Here is a 20,395-nt window from a genome sequence, read left to right as displayed (position 1 = left end):
GGGGTACACAACCCATCACACTGGCCCATATAAATGAATTTACAAACTCCAAAACAAACACCCTCACACTGTATTTAACTCTGAAAACCCTAATACTAGACAACAGAAAAGAGGAAAGTTATGATATTCAGGTGTCACCTTCTGTTCCAAACAGCAACAATAAATCTATATTCAAACATTTTATATTTGCAGAAGCCTCATTTGATTCAAAGAGGTTCCTGTAAACACTATGCTAATGTTCAGGAAGTGGGAATTTATTTAATTATTGATGTCAGACATTTCAAAATGGCTTAGCCCAAGAAACACCAAAATTAAATAAATGTTCACTCGACACTTGTCATAATTTGCATATTCTCTGCCCCACTCCCACAGACAAAGTTATATCCCACTGGAAGGTAAACAAAAGCTTCCTTCAAGAGCTGAACACTCTACAAAAAAGGACCACATCTCAACAGAAACACAAAATGGAACATTAAGGCTTTGTCCCCATTTCAGTAGTTGATGACCAGACGTTCAAATAGTTGCAGGCATGGAAAATCCTAGCACAGGACTAGGGCTCAAGAGAGGTGGGATCTATTCCTGGCTCTGCTACTGGGTGACCTGAGACAAGTCACTGCAGCTCTGTGCCTCAGTTTCCTCATGGATAAAATGGTATAAAGATGCTTACATTCTTTATAAAGCACTATATAAGCGCTAGGAATAACGAATAAATATATAATAGCATAGAGGAGGACAGCTGTAATTATCCCAATCATGCAGGAAGAAAGACAAGATGCAAGGGATGGGGCTTAATTAGGCCGCAACACTATTAACTCATCTGGAAACTATCCAGCAATAATTTATACAGTGCATGTTATCTTAACTTCCGTAATCCTTACTCTCACAGGTTAATTTTGACCCCCCACCCCCCGCGCCCTTCCTCCAGGGCACTCACTTAAGGTTTCAGGATCCCAGCTGACCGCTTTTTTGGGCGGAGACCTGCGTCTCCCCTTCCAGACGGGGCTTAGGCTTGCAGTCCCTTTGCACCTCACCCTGCTTGCCCCAGCAGGTTTGACTGGGATCCAGCACCTGTAGTTAACCTTTCTCCCGGGGTTGCAACAATGTGTACCAGTTAGCAACCAGCCTTCACAAAGTAAAATACTTTTATTCTTAGGGTGCATTTATCATCAAGGTAAAAGTATTACACAGAAAACATGTGAAAACAATAAAAGTGTCCTGTACACATGCTAAAAGCTTACCAAAGATCACTCATCAGTACTAGGGGATCGGGATAAACCAAAGTCTTTCCAACCCTTCCACAACAGTGCCCTCCTCCTCTCCTCGGCTCCCCTTGGAGAGAAGGTCCCATCCATTTGCTGAATCAAAAAAAAGTCCTGTGCCAGTCTAAACTCAGTCTTTATGCCAAAAGCCCTTCCTGTGTCAGTTTACTCTGGAAAATTCAGTCTGAACCAGTATATGCAAGCCTCCCCAGGGAGTGGTACCTCTCCAGAGGAGTTTACAAACAAGAGTGATTCATCTTAAATCACGCCCCCACACACACAGTTTTTAGTTCCTGGAGGAGCTATGGTAACCCTTCCTCCATTCCTCCTGCATACAATCCCTGGCCCACAGTGATAACAAACCATCCATAAACGTATCACAATATGGTCCCCAAAGATATTGCATGTGATTGCAATATCTGTCACAGTTACCACCTACCGGGAGGCTGCCCTCTGCCCCGACCCCTCTCCACTGCTGGTACCTAGCCTGTCACTGAGACCCCAGCACCATCCCTTTGCTTGTTCTCAGTGGTAGCAGATGACAGAACAAGGAGTAATGGTCTCAAGTTGCAGTGGGGGAGGTTTAGCTTGGATATTAGGAAAAACTCTTTCACTAGGAGGGTGGTGAAGCACTGGAATGGGTTACCTAGGGAGGTGGTGGAATCTCCTTCCTTAGAGGTTTTTAAGGTCAGGCTTGACAGAGCCCTGGCTGGGATGATTTAGTTGAGGATTGGTTCTGCTTTGAGCAGGGGGTTGGACTAGATGACCTCCTGAGGTCCCTTCCAACCCTGATATTCTATGATTCTATGATTAAGGGGCTGGGGAAATGGAGTTGTCTCCTCACTGACAGACTCTAGGAGCTCCAACGCCATCCCCCAGCTTCTTGAGGGGATGCCTTCCCCTAAATCCACTTCTCACTCTGGTTTATCAGGGAACCAGACCCTGTATGGAACTGGACACCTGCCAGCTGCTAAATTATGACACCTTGAACCTTAATTCTTCACTTATCTCACTGGATCCCAAAGCTACTGGGGGGGGGGGGGACTTCACACTGGGCAATCGGGCAGTGAGGGAAACATTCTTTCCCAGTCCCCAAAAAGGTGACTAGCGTGATGCCCACAGCAAATAAAAAACCTGGTGCTATGCTAATCCCAGCGGTGGAAGCTGGGGCTCCAGTCGGAAGGTCAGGGCTCATATCCCTCTACTGAGTTCACAGGGACCTATGGCTCACCTGAGCCCCACTGGCCTGCCCACCAGCCCAGGTGATGCTCCCTTCCCACCCCCCAGCCATCTTCCTCTCCCAGTGCAAAGGAATGAGGGAGATTACTCCTTTTTTCTGCCATTCCAGACACAGAGTCATTGTCTTTGAGGTTGCAGGGGTGTATTTGCTCTGATGAAGCTCACCCCTGCTTAAAACTAGCATAAACTCCACTGAAGCAAATCTTTATTTTCCTTGTCTATACTTGGGGTTCACATAGGTGCATCTAGTCGATGGCTGGCCAATGACTGCTGCATTTGGACTGAATTCCCAACCTTGACAAGGCCTAAATTAATATTTGAAGTGCCTATTATATAGAGGACCAAATTAGCCGGTTATCCTTCTAATAAAAAAGGGTAGAAAAGAATCAATAGATAGAATATCTTGTCTATTAAAGGGCTATTGTGTTATTTCACTCATGCCAACAACAACAAAAATTCCAAACTCATTCACTTGTGTAGCAATGCTCATGATTTGATCTGCCACTGGAAAAGAAAATCATTCCTTACTTCAATGTAAAAGATCACTAACTCTTAGGCACTGTTGCATGAAGTGCTTAGAGTTTTAAGATGGTTCATCAAATGGCCATCTACATTTCCAAACCATTTCTTCACTCCCCGCTCCATAGAGTATTAGTTTCTATTACCTGGATTGGAATGATCACCAAGTAATAAATTAGTGCCTGAACAGATGTGAATTCTTCTCTTGAAAATGCCAGTCACAAGTTCTCAGTTGCACACTAAAGTAAATTGAATCTAGATATATTAATGGCAAAGGGTTCATAGACAGTACCACTTTGAACACAATAGATGTCTCATATACTAGATTACAGGCAAAGGGCTCACAGAGGACACCATCCCAAATTTACTGAGATATCCAGTTCTTAAAAGTGAATAGACACTGACTCAAAGTTAAGTATCAATAAAGATAGTGAGGTGTAAAGAAATTTTAGAGTCAACTAATCTGTATTATTAGCTAATCTGTAAATACCAGCCTTTAAATTTAAATGAAGCAGTCTTCAAACCAATTACCTGCAGTGTTGTTATAGAATAATGAGATAATCTTTTAACCCACAGGAACAGTTTAACATCTAGACAACAACATAATTACTTTAGTCCAATATCAATTGTTAAGTCATAATCTCCATACAATGTGTTTTTGCTAAAGGGAACCTACAAAAATGTGTTACAACAAGCCAGACACACCTTTCAGTGCTGAACGAAAAGGTTTGCACATAACTCAATATTTTTTTCCCCCAAGTCAGCTAGAGTTAAAGAGAGTGGAGGAAAAGGAAGTAACCCAGGATGCTCTACAAACATCCCAAGATACCCTTGTCCTCTTCAGAGAGTTTTGTTTTTTATTTAGTTGATTAAATAACAGACAAAGGTAATAAAAAAAAGGTAATAATTGGAGATATACCAGTCTCCTAGAACTGGAAGGGACCTTGAAAGGTCATCGAGTCCAGCCCCCTGCCTTCACTAGCAGGATCAATTTTTGCCCCAGATCCCTAAGTGGCCTCCTCAAGGATTGAACTCACAACCCTGGGTTTAGCAGGCCAATGCTCAAACCACTGAGCTATCCCTCCCCCAAAACTGAGGGTAATTATTAATGGAGGAGTATATTCAAAGTGAAGGAGAAGAAAGAGCTTTTATGGCTGCAAAGGTATGAACTATTAACAAAAGGAACCTTATTAAGTGATCTAAAAGCTTTGCAAAAGCCCCACTCAGAGGCTTTCACAATAGTAACTCCTTAAGGACTCGATCCTGCAAAGTGCTGAGCAATTTGGCCCTGATCCAGTAAAGCATTTAAGCGTGTATTTAAACTTTGAACAATGGAATCAACGGGACTACTCAGGTGCTTAAAATTAAGCATGCACTTAAGTGTTTTTCTGGATAGAGGCCAAAGTGGTCATCACCTTCCAGGACTGAGGGCTAAGTGGGGGCTAACAAATACTATAAAAAGGAGTGTTCCTTACCTATCTCCATGCAAGAAATTCACACACCATGAGCAGAATGGTGATTAAAAACAAAACAGAGATAAACTCTGCCTGGCATGCATCTCATGAAGAAATCAAATCCGTCTGAACTGTTTCTGCCTGAAGATAGACCAGCTGGAAGGAACAGCAAAGGAAGGAAACTGGATTGATTCCCTAAAAAAAGAATCTTTTACTGTTTAGGCAGATTTTAAGAGCACGTCGTTGGGGAAAAAAAAAAAGACGACAACTAGTAACAATGACCATTTATGAACATAATCACATGCCCACACAAATGGATGCAAGTACTTGAAACACAAAATGCAACTATCTGGATCTGTAGACGGGCAAACTACTGTAAGTGGTGGGATTAGTTTTAATCCTCCCAATTCACATGTCATCATATATCTGGGAGACTCTGATGGAACACAAACGATTAAAAAGTATTTGGAGGAATTTTTTTTGGACTTGGAGCACAATCTTGAATACTGGGTCCATGAACTATAAAAGAAACACAGACTAGAAAACAGAAGCAGCCAATGAACATTTGCTGAACCCTGAAGCAACAGAGGCTATAACTAAGTACAGTCAATTTGGCCTTAGTTAAGTCAAAGTTAAAAGCACAGCCCAACAAAACGTAAAATAAGAATGTTATTTCTAATTAGAATAATGTTGTGAGGGTAACACCACAAGAATATTACACCTCTACCCCGATACAACGCTGTCCTCGGGAGCCAAAAAAAAATTTTTTTTACCGCGCTTTAGGTGAAACCGCGTTACATCGAACTTGCTTTGATCCACAGGAGTGTGCAGCCCGCCCCACCCCCCCGGAGCACGGCTTTACCACATCATATCTGAATTCGTGTTATATCAGGTCACATTATATCGGGGTAGAGGTGTATTTCCTCACACTTGCTATGCTCAATTTACTACTGTGATGCATTTCAATGGTGTCCTAAACATCCTGTGCCACCAGGCAGGAGGATTAATTTGAGAATGTTTGATCTGACTACTCCTTCCTGTGACTTCTGCTGCTTCAGGACAGCATGTCACTCACACTGACTTTGAACTAATTACAGTACAAGATGATGGCACCCAGAATTAAATGCTTGTAATATTCAGACCAAGTTAAGATAACATTGTTGCCATGATTTAGACAGAGAAAAGCCAGGAAACGGAGAAGTTAAAGGGTAAAATTCCTACCCTCACGCTGTCATACAAAGAGAAGATTGATGATAGGAGATGCGGCATGGTCCAGTGGACAGGACATTAGTCTGGGACTCAGGAGGCCCAGGTTCTTTGACCTCCTGTATGACCTTGGGCAAGTCATTTCACTCTGTGCCTCAGTTTCCTTTCCCACCCTTTATCTTGCATACTTAGTCGGTAAGCATTTTTAGATCACAACTGTCTCTGTGTGTTCTACTATATTACTATTAATAAATACTACTAGTATTATAAAAATAAAAATACACAGACGTGCCAGGAATTGGGCTCATTATGCAGTGACAATGCAGCAGAGCTATACTGAAGGGGTGCTTTCACTGTTGGAAAAGAGCACTCTCCCACCCATTCAAGAGATGCAATATCATTCCATACAGAGATTCTCTAACTCCTCAGTTCCCCAGCTACCTGCCCAGGAAGCTGATCAAGAATGGCAAGAAAATAACAGCCTTTGTTCCTAATGATGGTTGCTTGAATTTCATTGAGGAAAACGATGAAGTTCTGGTTGCTGGCTTTGGTCGGAAAGGTCACGCTGTTGGTGATATTCCTGGAGTTCGCTTCAAGGTTGTCAAAGTAGCCAATGTTTCCCTCTTAGCCTTGTACAAAGGCAAGAAGGAGAGACCAGGATCATAAACTTTTGTTACTCTGTTAAGGAAGTCAATAAAAATGTTCATCTAAAGGAAAAAAAAAAAGTGCTCTGAAGAGGTGAGCAGTTCTATAGGAGATGACGAGGTATTTAGACAATCTAGTTTCAGGTACTTAATTTTTTAACTGCATGGAATTGCCTCCAGAGAGCAGCAATCTTCTAGTACAGGCCTGCACAACATGTGGCCCGGGGGTCACACGTGGCCCGCATGGGCTCACTGTGCGGCCCGCGAGGGATGAGTAGGTGGGCTCACTGTGAGGCCTGTGGGGGGTGAGTAGGCAAGCGGCAGGTGAGGGAGGGGGGCTGAAGAGGCGGGTGGGCAGTGGTGGGGGGTGAGGAGGAGAGCTGGGGGTGGGGAGGGGGCTGAGAAGGCGAGCAGGGGGGCAAGTGAGCCGGCAGCGAGGGAGGGGGGCTGGGGAGGCGAGCGGGGGGGTGGGGAACTGAGGAGGCAAGCAAGGAGTCAGTGGCTGACCTGTTCTACTGATCTGGTCTGGCTCCCATCCCCTCTCCAAGGGTTGCAGCTGTCTGGAGGTGCTGCCTTCCACGCCTTCCTCAGTCACACCTCATTCATTCAACAGGGCAACTGATTACAAAGCGGGAGGAAGATCTTATTCTACTTCTAGCAAAAAGACATTTTTCTTTCACCTTAATTATACTACCTTAGGGGCCCACTATAACATATTACCAAGGTTCAATACCGCTGTTTCAGTGGGGCAGCACTGGGGAAGGAGGGTTTGTTTCCGTGGGGCGGGCGGTGCTGGGGGGGGAGTATTTCAGGAGGGCTGGGTGGTGCTGGGGGGGGGGTGTTGTGTTTCGGGGGGGCTTGGCGGTGCTGGGGTCGGCAGGGTTCAGCCCTCTGCTGTTTTCTTTGGAGTAATATGGCCCTCGCCGCTTTACAAGCTGTGCAGGCCTGCTCTAGTAGATGGGTCAGGGAGCAATCACAAAAATGGAGTGGAGGGAAAGAGAGTGACAAGCACTCTGAAATACTACCCTACTTCATATACGATCTCCAGCACTATTAGTTAGTGGATTAGCTAGGGAACTGCTAAGTATTATAAGCAGTAGTGGTATTGTCAACCACAGGCAAACCATGAGGATCAAGTGGCTCCGGCCACCACCCTGTAAGTGGCAGAAACGTTGAAAGGAAGCTAATATTGCGGTGAAATGAGCCCTGTCTGCATTTGTGAATTGCTGTCACCAGTGCAACACGCACACCCCTGAATACAAATAAGTATCCTTACAAGGATATGTTCAGACATCAACTTCCCTGTAGAGCAATCTCCCAACCAGAAAGGACACATTCTCCAAACAGTGGCTTGATTCATTCCAAGATCATCCTGAAGAGATTCCTAGCATTAGTGACAGCCGTTGCCCCCTTCCGCTAATACTGAAAACTATTTCGCTGCTAGCACAGATCTGGCACCACCATTTTCAAGACTGTTACTGGAAGTGCAATTACGATTGCCACGCTTTCTGTAACAGCAGTAAGCTGGTTTGCAGACTGGGCTTAATAGACATATACTCCACTAAGGAAAATAATGTTTAAAATATTCAAATTATGCAGGAAGCTGTAGGTCACAAATAAGAAGGGAAATACCAAGATAAAAAGGGACTGCAGCTCCCTATCCCACTCACTTAGATGAAACATCAACTCACAAAGGGTAGCTTTTTTATAAGCAGGCAGCTTGAAGAGCCTGTCGTCCGCAGAACTGAATTTAAAAAAAGAAGTTAAGCAAAATGATACACAAAGCTGTAAGGAAATAGCATAGATCAAACTTAAATAGCTCTCTCTCAGGGTGGGGGAAGAGGCAAAGGGGTCCTATTCCGATCTAACATGCATGCTGTTAACAAAAGGGGAAGAAGTCTACCTTTTCTGAATAATGAGGGATGTTCTCATTTACTTTATTAAAGGAAGAAAATCCCCGCCCCCACAAAAGGAATGGAAACTCAACATCTAGTATAAAGAATACACATAGGACACCTAAAAACAGCCAGCCTAATTGAATGTCTTTCAGGAGACTAAAATGGGCATATTCCTGGGAACTCAAGAGCAAAACCACGTCATCAATCAGGCTCAAGAACACCTCGGATTTAGACCATTCAAGGAAAAATTCTCATATTTCAAGCCAAAAAAAAAAAAAAAAAAAAGTAGAGCACCACAGCCAACATTGTTAAGAATGTAGCTGCGTAGACACAATCTCAGAATCAGCCAGGCAAGGCATTCCATACGCACTATCTGGCCTCTGTAAAATAAAAGAAGCCATCATCGGAGAAGAACAGTCCTAGGTTCAAGCAGCAGGTGAGGAGGGGGGAAAAGAAAGGGGGAAAAAAGAAACCAAATGGGAAGAGTGTACAGTGTTTCCTTACGTGCATGCTGCTAGAACTCTCCACTGGTGGACTTGAAGCACTACACGCACAATAGCAGTACTGCTTTGGTTCCAGGTCTACACATCATATCGCAACAGTACTTAAGGTGGGATTTTCAAAAGCACTCAGCACTGGTGTAGCTCTGCTCCCATGGAAGCCCATGGTGAAATGCCCATTGCATTCAATGGAAGTCATTGACTTCAATGGGAGCAGTGCTATGCCAGTGTTGAGCACCTGCCCTTAAAGACTGAGACTATAGAAAAAACAACGAGGAGTCTTTGTGGCACCTTAGAGACTAACAAATTATTCTGGGCATAAGCTTTGTGGGCCAAAACCCACTTCATCAGATGCATGGAGTGAAAAATACACTAGGCGGGTACAAATATACAGCACATGAAAAGATGGGAGTTGCTTTACCAAGTGGTGGGTCCGTGCTAACAATTCAATTAGGGTGGATGTGGCCCATTCCCAACAGCTGACAAGAAGGGGTGAATATCAACAGAGGGAAAATTACTTTTTGTAGTGACCCAGCCACGCCCAGTCTTTATTCAGGCCTAATTTGATGATGTCAAGTTTGCAAATTGATTCCAGCTCTGCAGTTTCTCGTTTAAGTCTGTTTTTGAAGGGGTTTTTTTTGTGACGAATGGCCACTTTTAAATCTGTTATTGAGTGTCCAGGGAGATGGAAGTGCTCTCCTACTGGTTTCTGAATGGTACAATTCTTGATGTCTGATTTGTGGCACTGCTATGGGTATCCGCGTGGCCCCACAGTATGCCAACAGCATTTTTATGGCTGACTTAGAACAAAGCTTCCTCAGCTCTCGTCCCCTAGCGCACCTATTCTATTTGTGCTACACTGATGACATCATCAATCATCATCATCTGGACCCAGGGGAAGGAGGCCTTTGAGGAATTCCACCAGGATTTCAACAATTTCCACCCCACCATCAACCTCAGCCAGGACCAGTCCACACAAGAGATCCACTTCCTGGACACTACAGTGCAAATAAGCGATGCTCACATAAACACCACCCTATACTGAAAACCTACTGACCGCTATACTTACCTACATGCCTCCAGCTTTCATCCAGACCACATCACACAATCCATTGTCTACAGCCAAGCCCTAAGACACAACTGTATTTGTGCCAATCCCTCAGACAGAGACAAACGCGTACGGGATCTCTGTCAGGCGTTCTTAAAACTACAATACCCACCTGGGGAAGTGAAGAAATGGATTGACAGAGCCAGAAGGGTACCCAGAAGTCACCTACTACAGGATAGGCCCAACAAAGAAAGTGACAGAACGCCACCAGCCATCACCTACAGCCCCCAAATAAAACCTCTCCAGTGCAACATCCAGGATCTACAACCTATCCTGAAGGACAATCCCTCTCTCTCTCTCAGACCTTGGGAGACAGGCCAGTACTCGCTTACAGACAGCCCCCCAGCCTGAAGCAAATATTCACCAGCAGCTACACACCACATAACAGAAACACTAACCCAGGAACCAATCCCTGCAACAAATCCTGTTGCCAACTCTGTCCACATATCTATTCAAGGGACACCATCAAAGGACCTAACCACATCAGCCACACCATCAGGGGCTCATTCACCTGCACATCTACCAATGTGATATATGCCATCATGTGCCAGCAATGCCCCTCTGCCATGTACATTGGCCAAACCAGACAGTCTCTATACAAAAGAATAAACGGACACAAATCAGACATCAAGAATTATAACATTCAAAAACCAGTATGAGGGCATTTTAATCTCCCTGGACACTAATAACAGACCTAAAAGTAGCCATTCTTCAACAAAAAAAACCTTCAAAAACAGACTTTAAATGAGAAGCTGCAGAGTTGGAATTAATTTGCAAACTTGACACCATCAAATTAGGCCTGAATAAAGACTAGGCGTGGCTGGGTCACTACAAAAAAGTAACTTTCCCTCTGTAGAAGCAGCAAAGAATCCTGTGGCACCTTGTAGACTAACAGACGTTTTGCAGCATGAGCTTTCGTGGGTGAATACCCACTTCTTCTTGCATCCGAAGAAGTGGGTATTCACCCACGAAAGCTCATGCTGCAAAACGTCTGTTAGTCTATAAGGTGCCACAGGATTCTTTGCTGCTTCTACAGAACCAGACTAACACGGCTACCCCTCTGATACTTTCCCTCTGTAGATACTCACACCTTCTTGTCAACTGTTGGGAATGAGCCACATCCACCCCGATTGAATTGGCCTCATTAGCACTGACCTCCCACTTGGTAAGGCAACTCCCATCTTTTCATGTGCTGTATAAATATATACCTGCCTACTGTATTTTTTACTCCATGCATCTGATGAAGTGGGTTTTGGCCCATGAAAGCTTACACCCAGATAAATTTGTTAGTCTCTAAGGTGCCACAAGGACTCCTCGCCGTTTTTGCTGATACAAACTAAAATGGCTACCCCTCTGAAGACTATAGAACATCCTCCATGAGAATTACCACACAGCACAATCCCACAAACTTGTGAGGGGCTGAGCACCACAGGATTTGAGGGAGCCCTGCATCTCCTAAGACAGCGGATCTCAACCAGGGGTCCGGGGCCCCTGGGGGACCTCAAGCAAGTTTCAGGGGTCTCCCAAAATAAAGCAGAGAGCAGGGCCAGCATTAGACTCACTGGGGCTCAGGGCAGAAAGCTGAAGGGGGAAAAGAGGGGAGCTCAGAAAGAAAAAGGTTGAGAAACCCTGTCCTAGGAGGAGTTCAGTGCATCATAGGCTTGGACCGAAAAAGTGAGATTTCACTGTACTTTTCAACAGACATACCACCCACTTTCAAGGTCTATTCACAGTAAATACATAACTGATAGAGTTGAAGGTCAGAAGGAGCCATTACATCATCTGGCCTGACTTCATATCACAGACCTGTATATTTCAACTACTTACTTCTGTATTGGGCGTAATAACCTATGTTTGACTAAAGCATGTCTTCCAGAAGAGCATCCAGTCTTGGACTGTAGGCACAAAGGCATGGAGAATCCACCACTTCCCTTGGAAGTTTGTTCCAATGGTTAATAACCCTCACTGTAAAAAATTTGTGCCTGATTCCTAATTTGAATTTGTCCGACTTCAGCTTCCTGCCGTTGGTTCTTGTTCTGCTATTCTCTGCATTTTCTCCTCATGAAGTACTTACTGTAATCACGACACTTCTCAAATCTTCCTTTTGATAAACTAAACAGATTGAGTTCTTTAAGCCTCTCTCTGTAAGGCATTTTCTCCAGCCCTCAAATCATTTTTGCGGCTCTTCTCTGCATATTCTCTAATCTTTCAATGTTCTTTAAAAAATGTGGATGCCAGAACTGGACACAGTATTCCAGCATATGTCTCACCAATGCCATATACAGAAGTCATGCACCTCCCAATCCCTCTTATGCTCTGCTGCTCTGTTTATACACCCAAGCATTGCATTAGCCTTTTTGACTTCAGCATCGCATTGGGAGTTTGAGTTAATTGCTTGTCCGCTATGATCCCTAAACCCTTTTCAGAGTCACTGTTTTCCAGGGTACTGTCCCCCATTCAGTAGGTATGACTTGCACTCCTTATTCCCAAATGTGAAACTTTCCATTTGGCTGTAGTAAAAACACATTTTGTTGGAATGGGCCCAACTTACCAGTGATCCAAATTTTATCAAGAGTGATTTGATATTTACTTCCAGATCATTGATTTAAAAAAAAAAAAAAAAGAGAAAAAAAAGTTGAACATCAGGCCTAATACCAATTCCTGCAGAATCCCATAGAAACACCCTATTCAAAGATGATTCCCTATGGATGACATTTTGAGGTCAGTTAGCTAGTTCTTAGCCTATTTAACTTTCGATTTATTGATATTTGTATAATGCTAATTTTTTTTAATCAGAATGTCTTATGGTATTAAGTTAAATGCCTTACAAAAGTCTAAATATATTACATTTATGCAGCTGCCTTTATGAACTAAGTGCATAATCTCGTCAAAGAATGAGAATTATATTTGTTTGACAAGATCTATTTTCCAGAAAACCACGCTGACTGACATTATATTCATTTCCTTTAATTCTTTACGAACCGATTCCTTTATTGATCATCTTTTCCATGCTTTTGGCCAAGACTGATGTCAGGATAACCAGCCTATAGTCATACCTGTCATCCCTCTTACCTTTTTTGAATATTAGCACAACACTAACACTCTTCCGGTATTTTGGAATTTCCCTGGTATTCCAATAGCTCATAAAAATTAACATCAGACGACCAGAGATCACCTCAGCCAACTCTTTTAGCACCCTTAGGCACAAGTTACATGGGCCTGCCTATTTAAAAATGTGTATCCCTAATAAATACTGTTTAACAGCCTCTCTGATTAGAAATGACCTGGAAAGTACTTTTCATCCTCATGTGATACAAGCACATCATTCTGCTTCTTTGCAAATACAAACTAACAATTATTAAGACGTCCTCATGACACACGCCAATGGTTCCCAAGTCCAAGAATTAAAAATACATAGGAACGTTTTGCAGGAAAAAAGGAATAATGAGTGCAGCCATCCCGCTGGACCATTGCTAAACAAAATAATGGTCTTTTTCTGTTAATCCTCTCAACACAAACAAATACATTAGTTTATAGCCCATACTAATCACTCCTAGCCCTTGTATGCTTGGTGCTGTAAAGACAGAGTAAGATGCAAATGCTGTTCTCAAGGAGCTCATGTTGTAATTCAGACACAGAGAATAGTGCAGACACCCATTACAAAATAGACTGATGTCACCGAGATGCAGGGTTGGGTGCTGGGAGTTTTATCTGGTCTGTTCTAGGGGGTTTTTGAGTATCAATTCTGGGTTATGGTTTTGTGGATTATTAAGTCTGTAATGAAAAGATGATTTTAGAAGGAATTTTTACAGTCTTTTCAGGAGACCTTGGAAAATAGATGGATTGAGGAGAAAGGGTAAAAAAGATTAGTAACTTGTGATTTGGTTTTCTCAAATGCTTAACATACAGGTTGCAGGTATATATTTTGGTGAAAAAAAATAACAGAAGAAATGTTTATTTCAGAAAAGGAAAGAACATTTATATTATGTTATGACAGAAAGAATGGCGTTATAAAACAGGAAAGCTGACAGATCCTTATTACCACAGAACTACTAACATATTTGCTGTTAGAAAAATACTTGTTGCTGCTGTTCTCATTGTTTGAGAATGTGTTCTTATTGACGCGACATGGATTTCCAGATTCCCTCTGACACACACAATCTTCTAGTGCACAAAATAAGCACCAGTTCTTTTCTGAAGGCTCTAGAATTTGAGCTTTCAGAACAATTACATCAAACTATGGGACAAAAAAAGGAACTTTCAATGGATCAATTACAGCACAAAAATTGCAAGGGCAAAATGCACAAAATCTCTTACATTCCAACTACTAGAATGCTGAAGTTCTTGAACGGCTCTCTTTAAATTACACCAATAATTAGGAACTATACTTATCATTGGTCTGCATGCTACAGTAATGCAAGTCAAATTTAAAAGATCATTTATGTCTCAGACTGGGAAAAGCTGTGCCTTTTGGAACAGTGAAATAAAAAGGAAACAAAGAAGTCTTACCATTTTGATGCCAGTGGAAAATGTGACTGGTTTGACTGGTCTGGGTTTTTCCAGCTGCATTTCTAGCTGCGTAGATCTGTCTTTATGTTGAGCTAAGAGCAGGGAGGCTGGCAGATGGGAACTTTCCTGTAAACATGTTGAAAACACAGATTGAAATATTCAAAAGAAGAAAAAAAATTAATGCTGCTCATTCTTCAAGACTACAAATTGTGTCTGAAAAGGCCATCACCAGCAGAAAAAGGTTACGCTAAATATTCTCTATATGAGAAACAGTTTACAGCAAACGATCACTTTCAGTAATAGGAAAAAGCTGCAGCAGCCTCATAAATCAGCGTAATCTGCAAACAACCATTTTTATGGAATCCACATTAAAGACAATATAACAGAGTCCTTATTGCAACTGGCCAATGCAACCATATTTATTAAAATAAAAAAATTAGAACTTAATCACAGAAGGAGTAGTACAAAGTAGTATAACTTGAATCAGATGTTTATCTAAGACACATTCTTTCTACAAATGAATTCAGACCAGTTTGAAATTGTTTCCCATTAGATTTCACCTGAGGCCGTTTGGAAATGATCCTTGCTATGCCTTGCACAATGGCACCATTGTAAGTGCAACCAACAGCATATTTATTTTCTCCTTTACCAACTTATTTTTAGGGAAGCCAGCCAATTTTAAAATTATATATATATAAAATAAATAGTTAACTTGCTTAACTACTTAAAATCTTACATTTAGGTTACAACAAAAAGATTAACTTGTATACATATACCACATTCCAAGGAGAGGTAGACAAATTATTGGCTAAATAATTCTCTATTAAATTAGTCTGATTATCTCCGTGAACCCTGAAATCCTCTAACTTCTCTTTACTGTGGAAGCGGGGGAGGGGGAGATCAGAGCTGTTTATTCCCAGACTCCCTTGCTGCAGCACTTTATGCACAACGCACTCAATACAGCATATACATTTCTGTTCTGGGGAACCAAGGAAATACTACTTTGTGATCCAAATTTGCTACTAACTTATAAAGCAACTGAACCCTCAAAGCCAGATTGTGACTATAAATATAGTATTTTTAAAAGTTTAAGATAGAAAAATGACTTTCAATGGGAGTTAGGTGCCTAGGTGCCTTTGAAAGATCTCCTGAAGTGACACAGAACCACCAAGCAGTGCCCATACTTACTATTGTAAGATTAATGCTCCCTCTTCATCCTTCCTATTTCTCACTCACTGACTTGTCTTAAAATAGACTGTGGGTTTCAGGGCAGAGATTGTATCTCACAATGGGACCTGATCTGGGGTGAGGGATGATACAAATGACAGTGAGGAACAGCACAGTCCTGCAAATGTCGGGGAACAGGTTCAGTACCCTTACTCTTTTCAGCCTAGGGATTTCTCTTTTCAGTTGCATGTAAACTGGAAGGGGAGAATTCGGACCACCCAAATTCGCTATGTTAGCACTTGAATCTCTGAACACCACCACGTCATCCAACACACTCACAGTCCAAGTGTGCACTACAAGTGCTGCTATTATCAGCAATAGTTGAGAAGACCCTATTGAATGCGATAATTTTTTTAATTTCAGATGTAATGTGTGCTATATAGTTGGGGGGAGGGAAGTCTCCCTAGGCTTTTTGTCCTCCACTCACTTATCACTTTTGTTGCATTTCTCATGCGACACAAAAGGCTGCCAATTTCTATGCTAACTTCTCAGCAGTTTCTACATTAGCACAGAGATACACAGTTCTGGGAAATCAGCATTGCCCCAGCAAACCACAGTGCTCTTGTGATTCACTGTTTGTCCTATGTAATAAGTGCACAGCCTTTCTAGTTAACTATCACTACAGAGCAGTAAAGAGATTGATATCATAGACCAGATCCTGTAAACATTTATGTATACAGGTAACTTTCTGTATGTGAAAAACGCATTGAAATCAATGCAACCATTTGCACCAGGATTGTTAATCATGTGCATAAGTGTCTGCAGGATCAGAACTCACAGCTCGGAGGGAAAGGATGTGGGGGGACTAAGATGGCTTTAAGTTACCTTAGCATCTTCCTGATTCTGGGAGCAGGAGATACATCCCCCACAGTATAATTAAGACAGCCATGAGGGACAGAAACCTGTCCCTACCTGCTTTCAGGCAGCATGGCTGCCCAGAATTCCCACAGCACAATAGGCTTCGTCCTTGCCTGGACACGCACTCCCAGTCCCACTCAGCCTCTGGCACCCCTCCTGCATAAAAGGGCTGGGAGCAGAGCTGAGAATTTCAACCGTCGTGCACAGGAGAATTAATAACATCTCTAGCACTATTAGTGCACAATCACACCACATGTTAATATTGTGCTTAAAGACAAGTTTACACATTTTGCTCAGACCCAGGATCTGAAAGTTTGGACAGGAAGAAGCATTGCTCAGCATGACCCATGAAGAGAATAAAGATTTCACTAAAATACCAGTTGTAATTTAAAAGTGGCAGCCATGGAGACGTCATTTGAAACACTGCCAGCATGAAATCTGTCTAATCCTATATTGGGAGGTAGCACGGTGTTGCGGATAGGACAACGGACTGTGATTCAGGAGACCTGGGTTTTATTCCTGACTTGGCGACGGCCCTGCTGTGTGACCTTGGACAAGTCACATTGCCTGTCTGTGTCTGTTTCCCCTTGTGCCCGGCTGGTCTACTTAAATTGTAAGCTCTTTGGAGAAAAACAAACGAACAGTCTCTTATTATATTAATATAGCATCTAGCACAATGATTGAAGCTTCTGCTACTTTAATCCAAATAATAAGTGTAAGAAGTTGTGAACTAGTCTTCAAACTTGCTTTAAAGCTTGGACATTAAGGGCAAAATTTTCTCTTGTTGCTGCATGAGACCTCTTAATTCTGCTATCTGTGTGCACAGCTCTCTCTGTGACTATGAATTCAGTACATGACAGGAGAGCAGAATATTGGAGCTGAGATCGCATGTATGCATCTGATATAAATATTTGCCCTACGTTTTTTCTTATTTGTTAAATCAATGTTAAAGCAGTTTTGAGAAAGCAGTGAAAGAAGTATACACTCAGCTATTGTCTGTGCAACAATTCCTAAACAGAGGGTGCATTAAGGAGAGACAATTTTAAAATTCATGGGTGAAATCCTGGCCTCTTTGGAGTTAATGGGAGTTTTGCGTTTGATCAGTGGAGCCAGGATTTCACTCCATATGTTGCTAAAATGCATATTGTTACCTATAGTTCTAATACTCAATTTTTAAATCCATTTTGACAATTTTCACTTTTTTGTTTTTGTTGTTTATCTTTTTCATTTCTCTCAACGAAAAAAAATGACATTTGTTTCGCTTCAGTTTATATTTAGCTTCACTTTCAGATTTGCAACACAGCAATGTTTAGACTTCAGGAACTCAGGGGGATGTTTAAAAAACTGTTCTCAGAAATTTTAGGAGTTAAAGAAACTTATTTCTGCTGGTTTTATAAAAGCATGATTTTACAAAACTAAAGTTTTAGCCAAATTTCACAGTCCACTTTAAAATTTTCTAACTTTCCTTCTCTGCCTTTAACATTACCTTTCTGTTGTTTTAAAAATATTTAGGTATGTTTTAATAGCAACGCATGTGCAATCAGAGTTAAATTACCTATTTTGGTCATGTTATAAAGATTATTTATAACTGCTCTTTTCGCAAGCCATCTGGCGAACTGTATTTCCAGTAAAACCAACTGCTGTGTAAGAAAACAATGTTGGCCCCTACTAAATTAAAAGTGTATTTTAAAGCAGGATTGAACACACTTTTTAAAGTCAGAAACCAGTTCAAAACCTTTTTCCAAGCCATTAAGGAAATATACTGAGTGTACAGTGGAGTTATTAATTGGCCTGCTAGTCAGACTATGCCTAACTAAGCAGATCATGAGCATTATTACCTTAAAGGTTATAAGACTCTGCTGGATATAAAGTCTCAGATTGTTGGGGGATTTCCCTTTCTGTCGGGATACATCCACTGGAGTAAAACAAGGGGCCTTTCTGCACATCTATGCTGATGTCTAAGGAAAATGAAACACCAGCTCCTTTCAAAGAATCCAATAAAAGGCTGCCACGAACCTTGGCCCCGGGGCAAGGCAGTTCCTCAGCACAGTCCCTAAAACCGTAAAACAAACTCCTAAATCACATAACACTAATATCTCTGCATTTTAGTGGATCTCCCATTGGGTCAAAGAAGAATTCTACGTTCTCTGGAAGGGAAGAAAGTAAGTTACATCTTCAAAAACAACCAGAAATAAAATGCAAGAGAACTGGATTAAATGTAACTTTAATGTAAGAACCAAAGCAAAGCGAAGAAATTCAGAATTAAGGTTGACACAGCATCTTTAAAACACCCTACTGGCATAACAATATTTTTAATATAGATTTCCATGCTTTTCTGGTTTTTCTCTGCCCATATTTTTATTTATAAATGTACACACACACACACACACACACACACACAGTTTTAAGACTCTCTCATACAGTGCATGAGTGTAACAGTATGTTGATCTGTAAATCCAGATTAGACCACACATGCAGTGCATAGGTTGTCCTGTGCCCCTAAATTACCATTGAATTTTAGGGTGCACAAGGAATGGTGGATTAGAGGAAATCTAGAAGCAATATCAGAAAGTAGGTCACTTTCCAAAAGTTTTTAAAAATAGCTGACCACTATAGATTTCCAAGAACATACTGTACCTAACTTAATGATAAAATAAGACCTCTTTTCTCACTAACAGTTGTCAATATGCCTCCTATTGTTTGCCAATATTTTCAGTGCACAAAGCAGATATTCTGATCCTTTACAGTAATTTCTTACAGAAGTAGGGATGGGGAGCAGTTAGTTGCTAATTTAACGGATGGGCTGGGTAGACTCACTGGGATAGCCTTTCTGAAATCCCAGCACCTCTAATAGTCACAATGAAGTACAATACAGAACACAGACTCTTTAAAACAGGCTTGGAGGGGAAAAAATGAGATGAATTACAGATAGACGCAGCCAAAAACATAACAAAAACACCTTCTTACTCAGTCCAATCTCCTGCATTTTGCATGATTACTCCCTGCATCATTCCTGCTGGTGTCTTACCAGATCTGTTCTCAAATGTTTGTAGGATGAAAGAAATTAAAAAATAAATATGAAATGTACAAAACTGATATTTTGTATCAACAGCATAATTAGTACAAGTCCATGTCTGAAGCTACAAGAACTGAATTTAAAGCTCAAAATCTGTAGTTCTGTTTTGATACCCACCAGTTCATCCAAAAGTGCCTGTTTATTCTTCCTTTTTATAATCTGTTGCATTTGTTCCTCTTTCTGTATGAACAGTCGCCTTTGCTCATTTTCCTGTCGTTCCACCTCTAAAGCTTCCTCCAGCTCCTCTTGCTCCCGAGTCTAAAACAGGAATATTAGAAATGTATTATTGGAAAAGATCCTACATTTGGCAGATAGAATGCTGCCACGGCACCCTTCCCCCAAGTAAAGGGTGTTATCCTAATGTCTTTGGCAGGGATCTAGAGACAGGCAATGAAAATGATTAGAGACCTAGGTAAAGGCAAAGACTTCCTATGAAAAGCCTGCGACTCTCTAGTTCACAAAAGGAAACAAAATAAGAGGGTACAGGACAGGGAAAGTGAATTTGGTGCTGCTATTCACCCTCTCTGACAATACAAGAGCAAGGGGAGATTCAACTAAACTGAAAGGCAACAAATGTAAACTGACCACTTATTTAAAAAAAAAGATACAGTGGATAATTAACCTGTAGAATGTATTGCCACAAGAGATCATTGAGGCCAAGAGTTTATTAGGAGTCATATCCATAATGAGAATAACCACAGTTACATCAAACAGGGATATAAACACATATGCTTCAGGAAATCAGCCAATCACAAACTGATGGGGCTTAGGAAGAATGACCCCGCCCCATGGGCAGGTTATGCTATAGTAATCCCCTATACTGTTTCACGCATCTTCCTAGAACACAAGAATGGCCATACTGAGTCAGACCAATGGTCCATCTAGCCCACTATCCCGT

The 20,395-nt window shown here is 41.7% G+C and overlaps 1 protein-coding gene across 3 annotated transcripts in view; it reads right to left on the bottom strand.

Annotated features, from left to right (window-relative positions):
* Positions 1–20,395, bottom strand: part of MNAT1 (MNAT1 component of CDK activating kinase) — a 188,868-nt gene that overhangs the window by 100,037 nt on the left and 68,436 nt on the right. For all 3 annotated transcript variants that reach the window (XM_045017188.1, XM_045017189.1, XM_045017187.1), the window contains exons 5-6: positions 19,615–19,755; positions 14,337–14,462 (exon numbers count right to left, since the gene is read on the bottom strand). In XM_045017188.1, coding sequence (XP_044873123.1) covers positions 14,337–14,462; positions 19,615–19,755 — 267 coding nt within the window. The remainder of the gene's footprint in view (positions 1–14,336; positions 14,463–19,614; positions 19,756–20,395) is intronic.

This window comes from Mauremys mutica, chromosome 4, assembly GCF_020497125.1.
Source record: "Mauremys mutica isolate MM-2020 ecotype Southern chromosome 4, ASM2049712v1, whole genome shotgun sequence".
NCBI classification, from domain to species: domain Eukaryota; kingdom Metazoa; phylum Chordata; order Testudines; family Geoemydidae; genus Mauremys; species Mauremys mutica.
Note: the sequence above shows the minus strand (reverse complement) of the source record. Positions and strands in the feature narration are given on the sequence as shown.